At 41.3% G+C, this 13,473-nt stretch overlaps 1 protein-coding gene across 5 annotated transcripts in view; it reads left to right on the top strand.

Annotated features, from left to right (window-relative positions):
- The window catches only part of HERC2 (E3 ubiquitin-protein ligase HERC2), a 137,271-nt gene that overhangs the window by 37,506 nt on the left and 86,292 nt on the right, over nt 1-13,473 (top strand). For all 5 annotated transcript variants that reach the window (XM_075877888.1, XM_075877908.1, XM_075877901.1 and 2 more), the window contains exons 17-22: nt 1,760-1,991; nt 2,740-2,885; nt 4,011-4,180; nt 4,922-5,130; nt 6,393-6,548; nt 12,832-13,209. In XM_075877888.1, coding sequence (XP_075734003.1) covers nt 1,760-1,991; nt 2,740-2,885; nt 4,011-4,180; nt 4,922-5,130; nt 6,393-6,548; nt 12,832-13,209 — 1,291 coding nt within the window. The remainder of the gene's footprint in view (nt 1-1,759; nt 1,992-2,739; nt 2,886-4,010; nt 4,181-4,921; nt 5,131-6,392; nt 6,549-12,831; nt 13,210-13,473) is intronic.

Below are 13,473 nucleotides of genomic sequence, written 5' to 3'. Positions count from 1 at the left end.
TAGAGAAGCCTTTGCGAAAACCATGTTGTCCCTTGGTGAAGAAGTTTTGTTCTTCGAGAAATACTGAGATGTGTTTATGTATTGCATGTTCCATTAGTTTGCAAGCTGTCGAAATAAGCGATATGGGGCGGTAATTTTTAACCGTAGAATTGCTCCCGTTTTTGTGTAGCGGTGTAATCTTAGCTATTTTCCAATCTAGAGGAACCTCGCCCTCCTGCAATGATTTCGAAAACAATACATGAAGGTACTTTGCCATCCACTCCGCATACCGTTTTAAAAATTCGTTAGGGATGTCATCGGGACCACATGATTTTTTTATATCTATATTTAACAGCAAGTTCAGTATTCCCGTTTCGCTAATGACAATGTCTGGTACTGGCGGAAGAGAAAGACTGAAATCTGGCAATAAATTGTTATCTTTGGTGAAAACAGATTGAAATTGAGCATTGAATGCGTTCGCGATCTTTGAGCTGTCGTGAGTAATGGAACCATCAACTTCAAAAGCCGTGGAAGAACGAGACGAAGGGGAAATCAATCTCCAGAATTTTTCTGGGGATGTCGAGATAAAGCGTGGTAGTAATACACTATGGTAGTTTTGTTTATCCTTCGAAACTTCATTTTGAAGTTTAACGGTTAAAAGAGATATTTCTTGCTTTTGAGCATTTGTTGAAGAGCCCTTCTTCTTTAATCTTTTAAGTTTTCTTTTGAGCTGTAGTGTAGGCCGAGTTATCCAGGGGTTTCTCTTTTTTGGTTTCTTGACAATACGTGGCACAAAACGATCCATGCATTCCATAATAATACTTTTTAAGCGGTCCCAAAGATAGTTTACGCTAGCATCACTGCTTGCAAACGTGTCGAAATGAAAAGACAACGTATCTATTATAGAAACATCATCTGCCCTGGAAAAGTTTGGAAAGTTACGAATTGATCTATGTTCGTTCATTGATACACCGGAGAGTGTTAGTAATACCATTTCGTGATCAGAAATGCCAGGATGAATTTCACATGTAACACAAGGTGCAGGAAAGCCACGAATGAAAAACAAGTCAAGTATAGATCTAGTTTGGCCTTGTATCCTAGTGAAGTCATCAACAATTTGTAATAAATCGAATGCAAATACGAAGTCTATAATTGCTTCCCCTACTTTGTCGTTTTGCTTCCTGGTAGTCAGCAAGCTCCAATCAATGTTTGGTGCGTTAAAGTCACCAGCCAAAATGACTCTATCTTCTTGCCTTACGTGAATGGTCATGTAATTTTGTAATTCAATGAGATCGATGGGTTCCAAGGAGGGTGGCCTGTAAACAACGCCAATAACGTATTTAACATTTCCGTGATAAGTTTTGCAGAAGAGAGCTTCAACGTTAGGTACATCAGGCATTCTAATAATGTTCAAGGAATTTTTGAAGAGAATGCAAACTCCTCCTCCTCTTGCCCCGCGATCTTTCCTGAACACATTGAAATCAGCTGGTACAAATTCGCTATCGAAGATCGAATCATTTAGCCAAGTTTCGGTTAATAGAAGGAGATGCAAGCATCTTTATTGCGAGGGTTACGATCTTTTTGTTACTCTGTCAAATTAATGAAACTGACAGCATCCCCCATCTGGATGTTTCAAGATCTTTAGTCCATGCATTTTTTTAACAGACACCAGCCATTCGTTAACAATATCTATAAGTGGGATGTCACGCAGGCAGCTGTTGGGACAAACTCCACTGCTCGCGCATCATGCAATGCTTGTGCATTGCGTTATGTCTTCCAGATTCAAGCGGCCCTCACAAATGAAGTGGGTGCTGACCGCCTGGGCCTCGTGCCAGAGTCCCGCCTGCTGTCCTCGCTCAAGCAGCGAGTAGTGGCCCTGGCCAGTGGAGCGAACATCCTCCCCACAGTGCAGCGGGCAGCTCAGCAGACCCTGCAGGCTGGATGGAGCTTCCTTCTTCCCACAGCTGACGAGCGGGCACGTGCGCTCTCCTTACTGCTCCTCAGCAGTACTGGTGGGTTGCCTTTTGTGAACGTCGTTTATTGCTGTATACTGTTGTTATAAAAAAGATCGATGTCAATAGCTTGTCTTATCGTTGGCTTCCACGAAGCTGCGCTGCTACCATCACTGTTCATCAGAGACACTTTTAATGCTTTATGTGATTGTTTGCTCGCATCGTGAAAAAAAAAAAATTGTCCTTCGGTGGTGCGTGATTTCTGCTTCGTTGGGGATGTCACGCCACTCGTCCCTGATGAGTAGTGACATTAGCAGCGTGGTTTCTCTCAAGCCAATGATAAGGTCAGCATATAAACATTGTAATAAGTCAGCCAGGTGGGCCGGTGCGCTCTCGCTTTCTGATGTGCATGTGGTGCCCTGTCGCGGTGGTCTAGTGGCTAAGGTACTCGGCTGCTGACCCGCAGGTCGCGGGATCAAATCCCGGCTGCGGCGTCTGCATTTCCGATGGAGGCGGAGATGTTGTAGGCCTGTGTGCTCAGATTTGGGTGCACGTTAAAGATCCCCAGGTGGTCGAAATTTCCAGAGCCCTCCACTACGGCGTCTCTCATAATCATATGGTGGTTTTGGGACATTAAACCCCACAAATCAATCAAATCATGATGTGCATGTGTTGATAGAGTCCAATTTGGCTACAGCTCGCGTGCTCTGTTTTACTTCTAGAGCATCTGTATTAACCAGATGGAATGTGGTGTTTTATGTTTAATATTTGTAAAAAACCCTGATGGTATTATTTTGTTGTTTTCCAGGTTCTCAAGGTGCTGAAGCAGGTTCAACCCCTGGTAAACGGTTCATGACAGACCTGCTTGTAGGAAGCTTAATGGCAGATGGTGGCCTGGAATCATCACTGCAAACAGCAATAAAAGTTGAAATTCAGGACATTGAAGATGCAATGGTCAGTATATACAGGGATCTAGAATCTGCATTATTCACGTCTTTAGTTGTAAATTATTCACTGAGTGTTTTGTACGACTGTCATTGGATTGTAAATTTTTCTCCCGAAGCTGTGTGCAGTGGTGGGTAAAAGCAAATTATAAGTCTCTGCGCAAATATGTCCGAAGTCTTTTCTTAAAGCTTGTGTTGACATGGGGATAGCATTTTTTATGGCAAAAGGAATAAGATGATGTTAGCTGATCCTATAGTCCAGATGAACTCGGTGCAAGTGACATGCTGTGAAACAATTTTACCAGCTGCAGAGTTTACCATTCGGTTTTTATGAGACATTTTATGACCAGTGGGTTCTTGAAAAAAAGCAGAAATCGGGCAAAAATTGAAGCTTGTAAGGAAAATTAATTAACTGGAGTTGTGCTGCAACCAACATTTTAACCAGCGGACTTGTCTTCTTGAAGAAGCTTTAAAGCAAAAAAAGTCCGCTTGTTGAAATGTCAGCTCGTCAAAACATCAGCTTCAGCACAACCTCAGTTTAGAAGTTCTTATGAATGTGTTCTTGACTTGTAGTGTGCATGTAATTGCAGTTATAGTTGACACTGCGCTATGATTTGGGAGATGGCAGGATAATAATCCACATTATTGTATATGTTATGAAGTTCTGCTGTCAGTATGTATGCATGCTTTAGTGCATTTGGTTCTTTAGTGCTACAGTGTATTCATGCAATAGTGATGTAAGCTGCGTGCTTGTAGTCAATAGCATGTCTTTCTTTCTTGCCTTTAGTTGTTGATGATGCACAGGGCCTAGTATCCTACTGTATTTACGATGTACACCCACAAAAAACTAGCTGCATCGAAAATTTGTCCTCATTGTATCAAGTGGCTGTGGGAAAGCTTTGGTGCTTATCACATTTAATTAAATAAAATGTGTTTCTTTTTTTGCAAATTTTTGCTATCTAAAGTCGACCCACGTGTTACAATCAAATGCCGAAATCTTATTTTTTCTTCCTGGATGTAACGAGAAGTCGCCCCTCGCATTACAATAGTTGTCGAAATATAGTATAGTAAATACGATATGTGTGGTGCACGTAAAAGTGTAGCATCATTGTAAACCCAGCGTATTTGCTTTTAGGAGAAGGAGACCATGTTGGACAGGCAACTCTCCAAGGAGATGACCAGCAGTGGAGAGCAGCTCATGTCGGATCAGGCAGTTTTGGAGTCGGAGACAAAAAGAAGTCAGGTGGTTTCAGAAGATGCGTCAGCTGCGATTCCACTCCTGCATCTTGTCAAGCAGTTGCTGAGGTAAAATAGCGTGCATGTTATATAGATTATCATCAGCTAGAGGACTGTTTATGAAGCAATTTATTAGTGGGGGATTTCATAGCTACTTGCTTGATTTGTGCACCCTTCAACTACTCTCACCATGGTTTTAAAAAAAATATGTTTGCTTGTACATTTTACACTCTCTTTCCTGTCCTGAAGCAGCTGTATCATGTGACTCTTTTGTTTTAATGAAAAATTAATGAACAACGGGTGCAGCTAGAGTCGATGATTTGATAAGCGAACTTGTCTTCAAGGCTGCAACGCCGTTTTGCTATAGTCAGCGCAAAACCAAACAAACACTCCCACGTTGTTTGGCATAAGCTATAATTCGCCTTAACGGGAGTTAACTGCATCATCGTTTGTTTGTCATTCATTTGGTGTTCTCATGTCCCCTGTATGTCTTACTACTTATAATCTTTTGAGGGCTACATGAGTAAAGCTTTGAGGGTTTCAGTACTAGATTAAGATCAGTGTGCAACCATGTATACTTCCCCTATATGCGATACACTCTGCATCACATTCTGGTGCACTTGTCGTGTAAAATGTGTGTCTTGTCTGTTATTTAAAGGAGCCAAAATGTGCTTTCTTTTTGTTTATTCAGAGGTAATGAGGCTAATTGTTTTGCACAGGTAAATGTGAAATTTGGAATGTTTTCTATATTTGCTTTGTTTACAATAACGTGCCCGGTATTCTTCTCTTTTTTTGGCGCTTTCGGAACAGGAATACTGCTGTACAGGCCATGGCAAAGCTGCAGAGCTTCTTCCCCGAGAACGCAAGCACTGGCCCTCATGCAGCTGGGTGCTCACTGAAGCTGAATCTCGACCAAAAGGAACGGTCTCCGTCACTGGACCTTCTGTTGAGGTTCCAGAGGCTCCTGCTCTGCCAATTGTACCCTCGCGAAGAACAGGCTGGCTCTTCTGCAAGTCCCGGTATTTACTGTTGATGTTTAGCATATGACCAGAATTGCCTGTATCGCTGAGCACAGAGTGCAAACACTTGCACTCAGTGAACAAATTTAAGATGCCCTTGACACTTTGTACGATTAGCTGATGTGTTGTAGTGTAGTCAAGTATGGCCACTCAGGGACATTGTGCATACTGTAGTCAATGCATTATATGTCATTTATACTGTCGAACTTGTTTATAAGAGAGACTGATGTAAGAGGAAAATGGGTGTAAGACTCTAGTGTGCCTACATTGAAATGGGGGTTAAGAAAATGCACTCATGGTACCCGGCCTATACGAAACACTTCATATGAAAGACAAGAATTGCTCCTCGGTCTATGTCTCTTACAAAGGGGTTCAACTGTAGTGACATTTAGCTACTCATAATACTTGTCACATAATACGCATATAGCTTTGCTCACCTTTTAGCATTAGGTATCTCTCTTTGTTTATGTGTAACACAGATTATTTGAGAACTGAACATTGTTGCAGACAACACTGGTCAAATAGTGCCACGATGAATGATGGTATACTGAGGTGCATCTTGTCAGTTTATTCAGTAGGATCCGATATTCACACACTACTCAGATAAAAAACCATAGAGAAAGACATAGTACATTGCTCTCTCGGCTCATTATTTATCTTTGCAGAATTTCATCCCTAATCTCCTTTAGTTTCATTAAAATAAATGTACACTTGTGGCATTTCGTCAGCATAATTCTCTCGTATGGAAAAAAAGTAGTGTTGAAGGAAATTTAGTTCCATGCCATTAGCCTGAGGTGACATTCACTGCCCATGAAGAAGAGTGCAATTTTAAATTAAAAGACATCAAAATCCTTCTGATACCGCACGACAGGTTTTTAATAAATATAACGTAGTATCTTGTGTATATAAACCTACCGTGATGTAATACACTTCGCCCTCATTATAACAAAACTGCACCTTACAAAAAATTAAGTTCATTATATCCAAAAATTTGTTATAAAAGTTTATTCCTAACTTTAAATCTTTTGCCTTACTATTTTTTATTTAACTTGTTATAACCGATATTTCGTTATATCCGAGTTCGTTATATTGAGTGTATAGTGCATCAATGTGGCTGTTGTTGATCGTGTTTTTCTTAGTGTATTAAAATGCAGAAACGTACATAACTATAACTGTTAGATGTGTAGCAATAGTAATTGATTACATAGTGTGTGTAAGACATAATTTGCATTAACATATTGTATTTCATCGTTCTATTTCAGATACTGAAGCCTGTGGAGCTGCATCCCTTCTGTGGAAGTATGTGAGCCTTGTGGCCTGCCATGTTAAAGACATCCTTTCAGTTGCTTCGGTGCTTGGCTCACTTTCACCACATCACTTTGCACTTGCTGCATCCATCCTCGAACAAGAACTTACAGGTAAGAAAGCCTGTGTATTTTAACCCTCTGTGCATGAAGTGTAGGCTTGTGTGAATAGTGAATTTTAAGTTTGAAGTGAATTCGAAGTGAATAGTAATTTTAGTAGAACAATTCTGAATCAAACTTGAATTGTACATAGCACATATTATACAGTAAAATTGGCAATTTTGTCATGACCCAACTAACCTGCACAATTTTAAAAAATTTGAAACAAAGCCTGTGTAAATGTTATTCTTTTTGGTTCAAAAAAAAAAGTGGAAACTGAATAGTAGTAGGATTTGACTTTTGGTAGAATGTAATGCAAGTGATAACCTGTAAATTATGTTTCATTTCAAAATTTATTATGATTGGAGCATATAAGTTGGTATAAGAAGCTTTTAAGCTTAAAAAATGATGAATCGATGTGAGGTTAATATGTTACTTAACCTTGAAATGAGGCTCTGCGGCAGTGCGTATTTTTTTAACAGGTGTTTTCACGGCTTAGCACTTCTTTGCTGCAGTGAAATAACTTTTGCAGGGGATTACATGCAGGCTATTCTACACCTATTCGCTCGTTTCAAGTACTTCAAAGTTTTCAGTAATTTAATTTTGAATTGAAGCAAATTCGAATACAGTAATATTTGATGCATCCAAATATTTGCACAAGTCTAATGCAGTAGTATATGCATTGTTACATTTAACTTATGTCACTTCTTGTATTGCTGCTACTGTTCACCATCAGATACTGACAGCCTGAGCTCTCAAAGTTTCTAATTTTAATAAGCTCGTTTTGCAGAAATTTGTGTGTCAGTGTTAGTGATTGTGAACAGAAAGTCATCTTTTCTGTGATAGAAAAATCTTGAGAGGTAGAAATGAAGAAGTAAATAATGAAAATTTTCACTTCCAGTGAGAATGGCAAGCAGTGCCACGCTATTTCTCGGAACTGCTTTGGAAAAAGTAGTACACCCAAACTTCATTATAACGAAGTTCCATCTTACACAAAAATAAGTTTGTTGTATCCGAAAATTTGTTATAAAAGTATATTTCTAACACTGTCTACAGTTGACTCCTTTCAATGGAACTTGAAGGGGCGAGATCATTTGTTCCATTTATGAGAAGTTTCATTTAAGCAGAGCCCACAAAATGAATGAAATATGAATTTATTTCAAAAGCAGCAACTGTGGCTGACTGAACGAAAACGTTTTGAAGTACACAATACTACTAATGTTTATTAAAAAGAAAAACGTTTCTAACATTGCTGACTCAGAAAAAAGGAGATGAAAACAATTTGCTTGGCCTTGTTCGAGCCCATTCGCATATAGTAGTAGTGCATTGCTGAAAGGCTGGGCAGGAACTCTGTGTCACCATTGTGTTCAAAGTAGCGCTGCAACAGGATGACAGCATCTCTTGCTGAACTGTCAGACACTGAAATGGGCTCGGGATCATACACCATCTTATTACCACTTGAGCACGTTTCCTCATCTTGAACTTCAGCTAAGGTTCCTCATGGCTAGAGTATTGAGGCAGTTCTCAAGTTCACGACGAGACGTTGATTGCTGCTCAGCGTGCACAGACATGTGCAATCACTAAATTGGCTTGGCTAGGCTAGCTTTGTCATTTGTTTCATGGTTGCTAGACTGCCATGGCCACTTCTGCCGTTCATGGATTTTGCCCGTTTTTTGTTTCATTTAATGAATGTAAGCTGAAAAAAAAAAATGTTCTGATTACCCGAAACTTTTTATTGTTAAATATATAGGAGACCAAACAAGTGTGCCTAAATAGTTTCGTTTATGCGGCATTTCTGTTTGACCGAGTTTCGTTTAATGGGGGTCCACTGTATTTCAAGGCTTTTTCATTAACGTCATTATAATTAATATACGGTTATATCCAGGTTGGTTATATCCAGGTTTGAGTGTATATGAATGCAATGTGGTGGAAGGAGTCTCCTTGTTGCATGCAATATCGCTCGTCAGAAGCGTAGAATTGCACCTTGTGTCAAAGCATGTAAACTGCACTATGGGTTGGTGTTTTAAATGCTTACTCATTACACTACCCTCAGACATATTTAATCATCATCAGCTGCTAAAGCAACAACAAAATGAGCAGCTGCATTGGTTCGCGTAATGCCTTACAGACACACAATGGGCCCTTTGCTGACTCGAAAGAGTAAGAATTATGAAGTAGTCGGCCTTTAACAACTCTAGTTGCAATAAACATTCTAGGATAGTTTGAATAGGCCAGTGGTACGTGCACAGCACATTTTTTTACAGCACGGTTGAGGCATGCATTGAGAACCAAAGCTAGACTAGCAGTTGAGAAGGCAATGTGCACGGAGCCCAATTACACTATAGTGTTCTACTTTTGATGGCGAAGCTTAAGCTTCCTCCAAGCTCTTTATATTTACGCTTGGTTATACTTGTTATAATTGTTATACTAGTTTTTATGCCTTCTTGGCATAATGTGTTCAGTAGAATTGGTGCATGCAAATAAGGGGCTCATTTACGGGTGGAGCTTCAACCCTTGCTCACTCGTTGTAGAGACATACGGTACTCATTTTGTATATATACATTTATTCATTTATTTATTTGGGCATTTTCACAAAATGCCCATGAAGGGGGCAAAAGAAGAGTGTCCCCTGACTTGGCCCACTCTTCGAGAAGCACCTCAGGCAGGTACAGCAAAACAGTACAAAGAAATATTCAATAACATACATATAAATAGCAATAAATAAACGAGGAACACTACAACAATCGGAAAATTATCAGGTAAATATTCAAGCAAAGCTGTTCCTTAGCAATAAATACTAAAGGCATTATCAGCACTATTAACATATATTGAAATACAGTCGGACACGGTTATTATCAAACCCACATATATAGAATTTTCGGGTATATCGAACTCACAAGTTATCCCCTTGAGATTCCTTTGTAAAGGTATAGAAATTCCCACTTTTACAGTCGAAGCTCGATATATCGAACGGCGCGGCGATCGCGAAATAGTTCGATATATCCAGAATTCGATATAAAAAAATCACGAAAAAAATGCGTCAACAGCTTGCTAAAAACTACCAACGAACCGTTCAAGCGTGGTGCAGTAAATACTCACTTGAAGATTCAAACATAGTATTTATTGTGTTGGTTTAAAATACTGAAAAAGAGTAGCCTGCTTTTTGTTGGCCATGGCGTGTTTGACGACTGCGTCCTCAATATAGTCCAGGCGATCCATAAGTGATAGGCCGGTGCCTTCAATCGCGCCGCAGTGGCAGCGCACAAGAGCCAAGGCAGCTACAACCTCAGCTGATGTCGGGAGCAGGGCACCATCAGCGCTTCCGTGATCCACCTCGGCAGAGTCTTCATTTGGCTGCTCAGCAGTAGCTTCGGCGACAATCTCCACATCCGTGAGCTCCGCCGTTCGGAGTTAGGCCTGTCGCGCACCACAGCGGGCGACAGGCCTAACTCCGAACGCACAAACACTGTGAGCACAATGACCGATGCCTGCCGATGCTACGGGGGAGGAGCTTGCAACAAGTGCACAGTGTGCCGTTGACACCATAGAGACTGCAAGGACTGCAAGCTGTAAGGCTGCGGCGTGAGTCCGGGTGTGAAGCGCGCACATGGCGTGCCCATGCAGGCTCACCTGACTGCTTTCCCTTTCCCGGCGGCAGTGCGGGCCGTGTCCGAGACAGTCGTCTGCGTCCTTTCCCTCCTATACTTTTCTCCTCAATCTTTACCTCCCACTCCCCCTTCCCCCGCGCGAAGCCATGTCGGTGCCTTCGTATTGAAAGACAATAACAGCTCCGCGCTTTTCTCTTCACTTTCCTCATTCAAGAACCTCTACCGCAAGGCTGCGGCGCGCGTACGCCGCTACATTAAAGTGGCGCTCTCGGCGCCATCGATGTGTGCAGCATTCGTAAATGCCCCCCGCTCTACCGCTACTTTCGAGAGTTGCGGGAAAGCTCGCCGCCTGTCAATGGAGCGCGGGTGGTTAGGGGCGGCTGAGTTCGATATATCCATTATATGTCAAACTTTGTTCGAAATAAACAATCAATAACACATGCGATTTCCCGCGTGATATAGGAACCGTTCGATATAGGCAATAATTCGATATATCTGTGTTCGATATATTGAGGTTTGACTGTATATCGAACGGTATTTTTACCCACCGAATATATCGAACGCTCCAGGAGCTGGAAGGTGTGCTTCGGCACTTGCACTTTCACACACTTCGGCACTTTCACACAGTGAAACAACTTCGTCGACAACAGCGGGTGGCTTCACCGATTTGAGCAGCACTACAACATCGTTGGCAAAACCATTTCTGGTGAAAGCGAAGCTGTCAGCAGCTAAGACATCCAGCAGTTGATGACGAAGGAGTGACTGGAAATCTCTGCGAAGTTTTCTCCCGCGGGAGATCTTCAATGCCTGGCGAGACGTGAAGACGGACTCGGTGGTCAACTGCTTCCGCAAGGCAGGCTTCGAGAGGGCGGAGCTTGTGAAAACCGGTGAAGACGACAACGAGCACATATACGACGTGTTTTGCGAGTTGTGATAAGATCAAGACTAGCGTATTCAACATTTCAAAAACGAAGAAGCAGGTAAAGCTTAGCGATGTTTTTTCATGCAAATAAAACATTTTGTTACGGCGTGTGTGCGGAATTAGTTGTCATTCTTGAATGCATCTATTATGGTGATGATCAGCTACAGGTAAGCTATCGGGGGGCCTCAATTTTTTTATATCAAATTTTTCATATATCGAACTAATATGCGATCCTCTTTGTGTTTGATATATCCGTGCTTGACTGTACATACAAATTGAGTGTAATATGAAAAACAATGATGAAAAAACAATGACTACAATAAACATATTATATACATTACTCATCTTCAACACATGCATCCTACAAGTGTGGTTAGATTAATACATTCGTAATTTGCTTCTTAAATTTTGTAATGTTTTTAGTCTCCCCAGCGTATTCAATTACGCCAGAAATCTTGTTGCACAGTAGAACAATTTGGTTCTCAATTGACGTACGTCATAATTCGACACATCGGCCTAACTTGTAATATCCCAATTCGTACAAGACCTTAGCAGCATGGTACTAATGTATTTATACAAATACAATAAAATAAGAAGGGTGAACTGCACTGAATAAGTTTCTTTCCTCACACGCGTGAAAGGAACGAAAGACAAGCTACATTATTCTAATTATTTTAAGATAAGTCAAAAAGGGATAATCTAAAACACGATTACAGCCCGACTAAAGCACTTTTTACTGAAGTAAGGCATGTATGATGATAACGAATTCTGTCTCAATTTTATCAAGCCATTCCACTAGAGTTATAGGAAAATGCAGATATCCGAAGCATTAAACATGTGCAGTAAATAGTTACAACTGGTGAGTGTCTATGTCTGTAGTGTAACTTGTTGTATAGGGGATGAGGGGAGATGGGTCAATGTTGTAATAGTCATTTTAATAGTTCAAAAAGATTTTAGGCAATACGCAAGATTTCTGTCATTTATACATGGTAAGCCAATTGGAGACTTGAGGTTAGCTATTGAAGTATGCCCATATGTATTGTAGCTGACTCCAACTGCCCTTTTGTAGACTTTCCAGTTTTCCTGCATTAGTTTTAATAAATCTTTTCCACATAATAATGGTATGTTCTGAAACACGGCAAAAGATTTTTTTATATGCTAGTGAGCATGCTGCTGGTATGGAGGATGTTAACACATGTATAAAAAAAAACACCTGGTGAAAATTTGCTATGACTATGTCAGTGTGTTACAAACAAGAAAGGTGTATTATTGTGTAGGTCATAGTATTTAGTATTTACTCTACTGAAGGCTGTGAATAAACAGAAATCTGTTAAAAGGAATTGCTGCTTGAATGGAGCAGTTGAATACAATATTATTGGTTTTGTACTTAAATTCAACACCCTTCTTCATCTCACTGTTAATAAAGCTCTTGTTAAATATTCCTGGTCCCTTCAGGTTTCATATAATGAAAGTCTACTGTATTTTGCTACCTCAGAGACCAGCAGGGAAGTAAAATAGACTTGGTTACTTGCAACAATAGCTCTGTGCTTGTCTAATTCGGTTATACACAGCCATTTACACTTACTGCCCCTGTAATCTGGTAATAACGTGGCCACAGCAAGCACAGAATCAGGTTGTTTGATGGAACATTGGAGAGGCCGTTAGACCACAGTGGGCTTAGTCAGGCCGATGAGAATCAATGCGGTAATGTGCAAACACTAGGAAGTTTGTGGACAAGATAAAAACCCTCTCTTACTGTCACTCCCAGGCATCCTGCTTCCGGAACTGCTCGTCTCCCTTGTCCTCCTGGAGAGCTCATTACCAGAGATGATGCATGTTGTGGATGCTGCGCCGTTGCTGTCCCCGCTTCTAGAGAGCCTCGACTGCTTCAATCAGCTGGCGCCTGGGGCCTTCCTTGAGGACACGCAAGACTTGTCGTGGCCGGGTCTTGGAGGGGGCACTCTGACACCGCCTCCGCAGAATCGGCAGTGCCCATCTGAGGACGTACTGACACTGCGCAAGGCCGACGTGGAAAATCATAATCGAGACGGTGGTCTCTGGATTGTCATTAGAGGCCGAGTGTACGACCTGCAAGAGTTCAGACCGTCTGCTCCCTGTGGTGCTGACGTTTTCACCAAGTATGCTGGTGAGTACTGCCGTTGATGTTACCCAACATTGTTCCGCGTACACATAGCAATGGTCCACCGATATCGTATATTGTGAAGGTTTACCAAAAAGGACTTCTCTATCAAAACCTTTGTGTATAAGGCGCGTAAAATCCGAAGACTTTATTAGAAGATCAGCCAGGTTTCAAGACCAACACGCCTGGATAAATAGTGCAGCGCATCATAACGCTGCCGTTTATTCCAGCGAAAAGAGCCAAGCTCCTTCTGCCACATGCCGTGGCTCT

Source organism: Rhipicephalus microplus, chromosome 2 (assembly GCF_043290135.1).
Source record: "Rhipicephalus microplus isolate Deutch F79 chromosome 2, USDA_Rmic, whole genome shotgun sequence".
NCBI lineage: Eukaryota > Metazoa > Arthropoda > Arachnida > Ixodida > Ixodidae > Rhipicephalus > Rhipicephalus microplus.
Note: the sequence above shows the minus strand (reverse complement) of the source record. Positions and strands in the feature narration are given on the sequence as shown.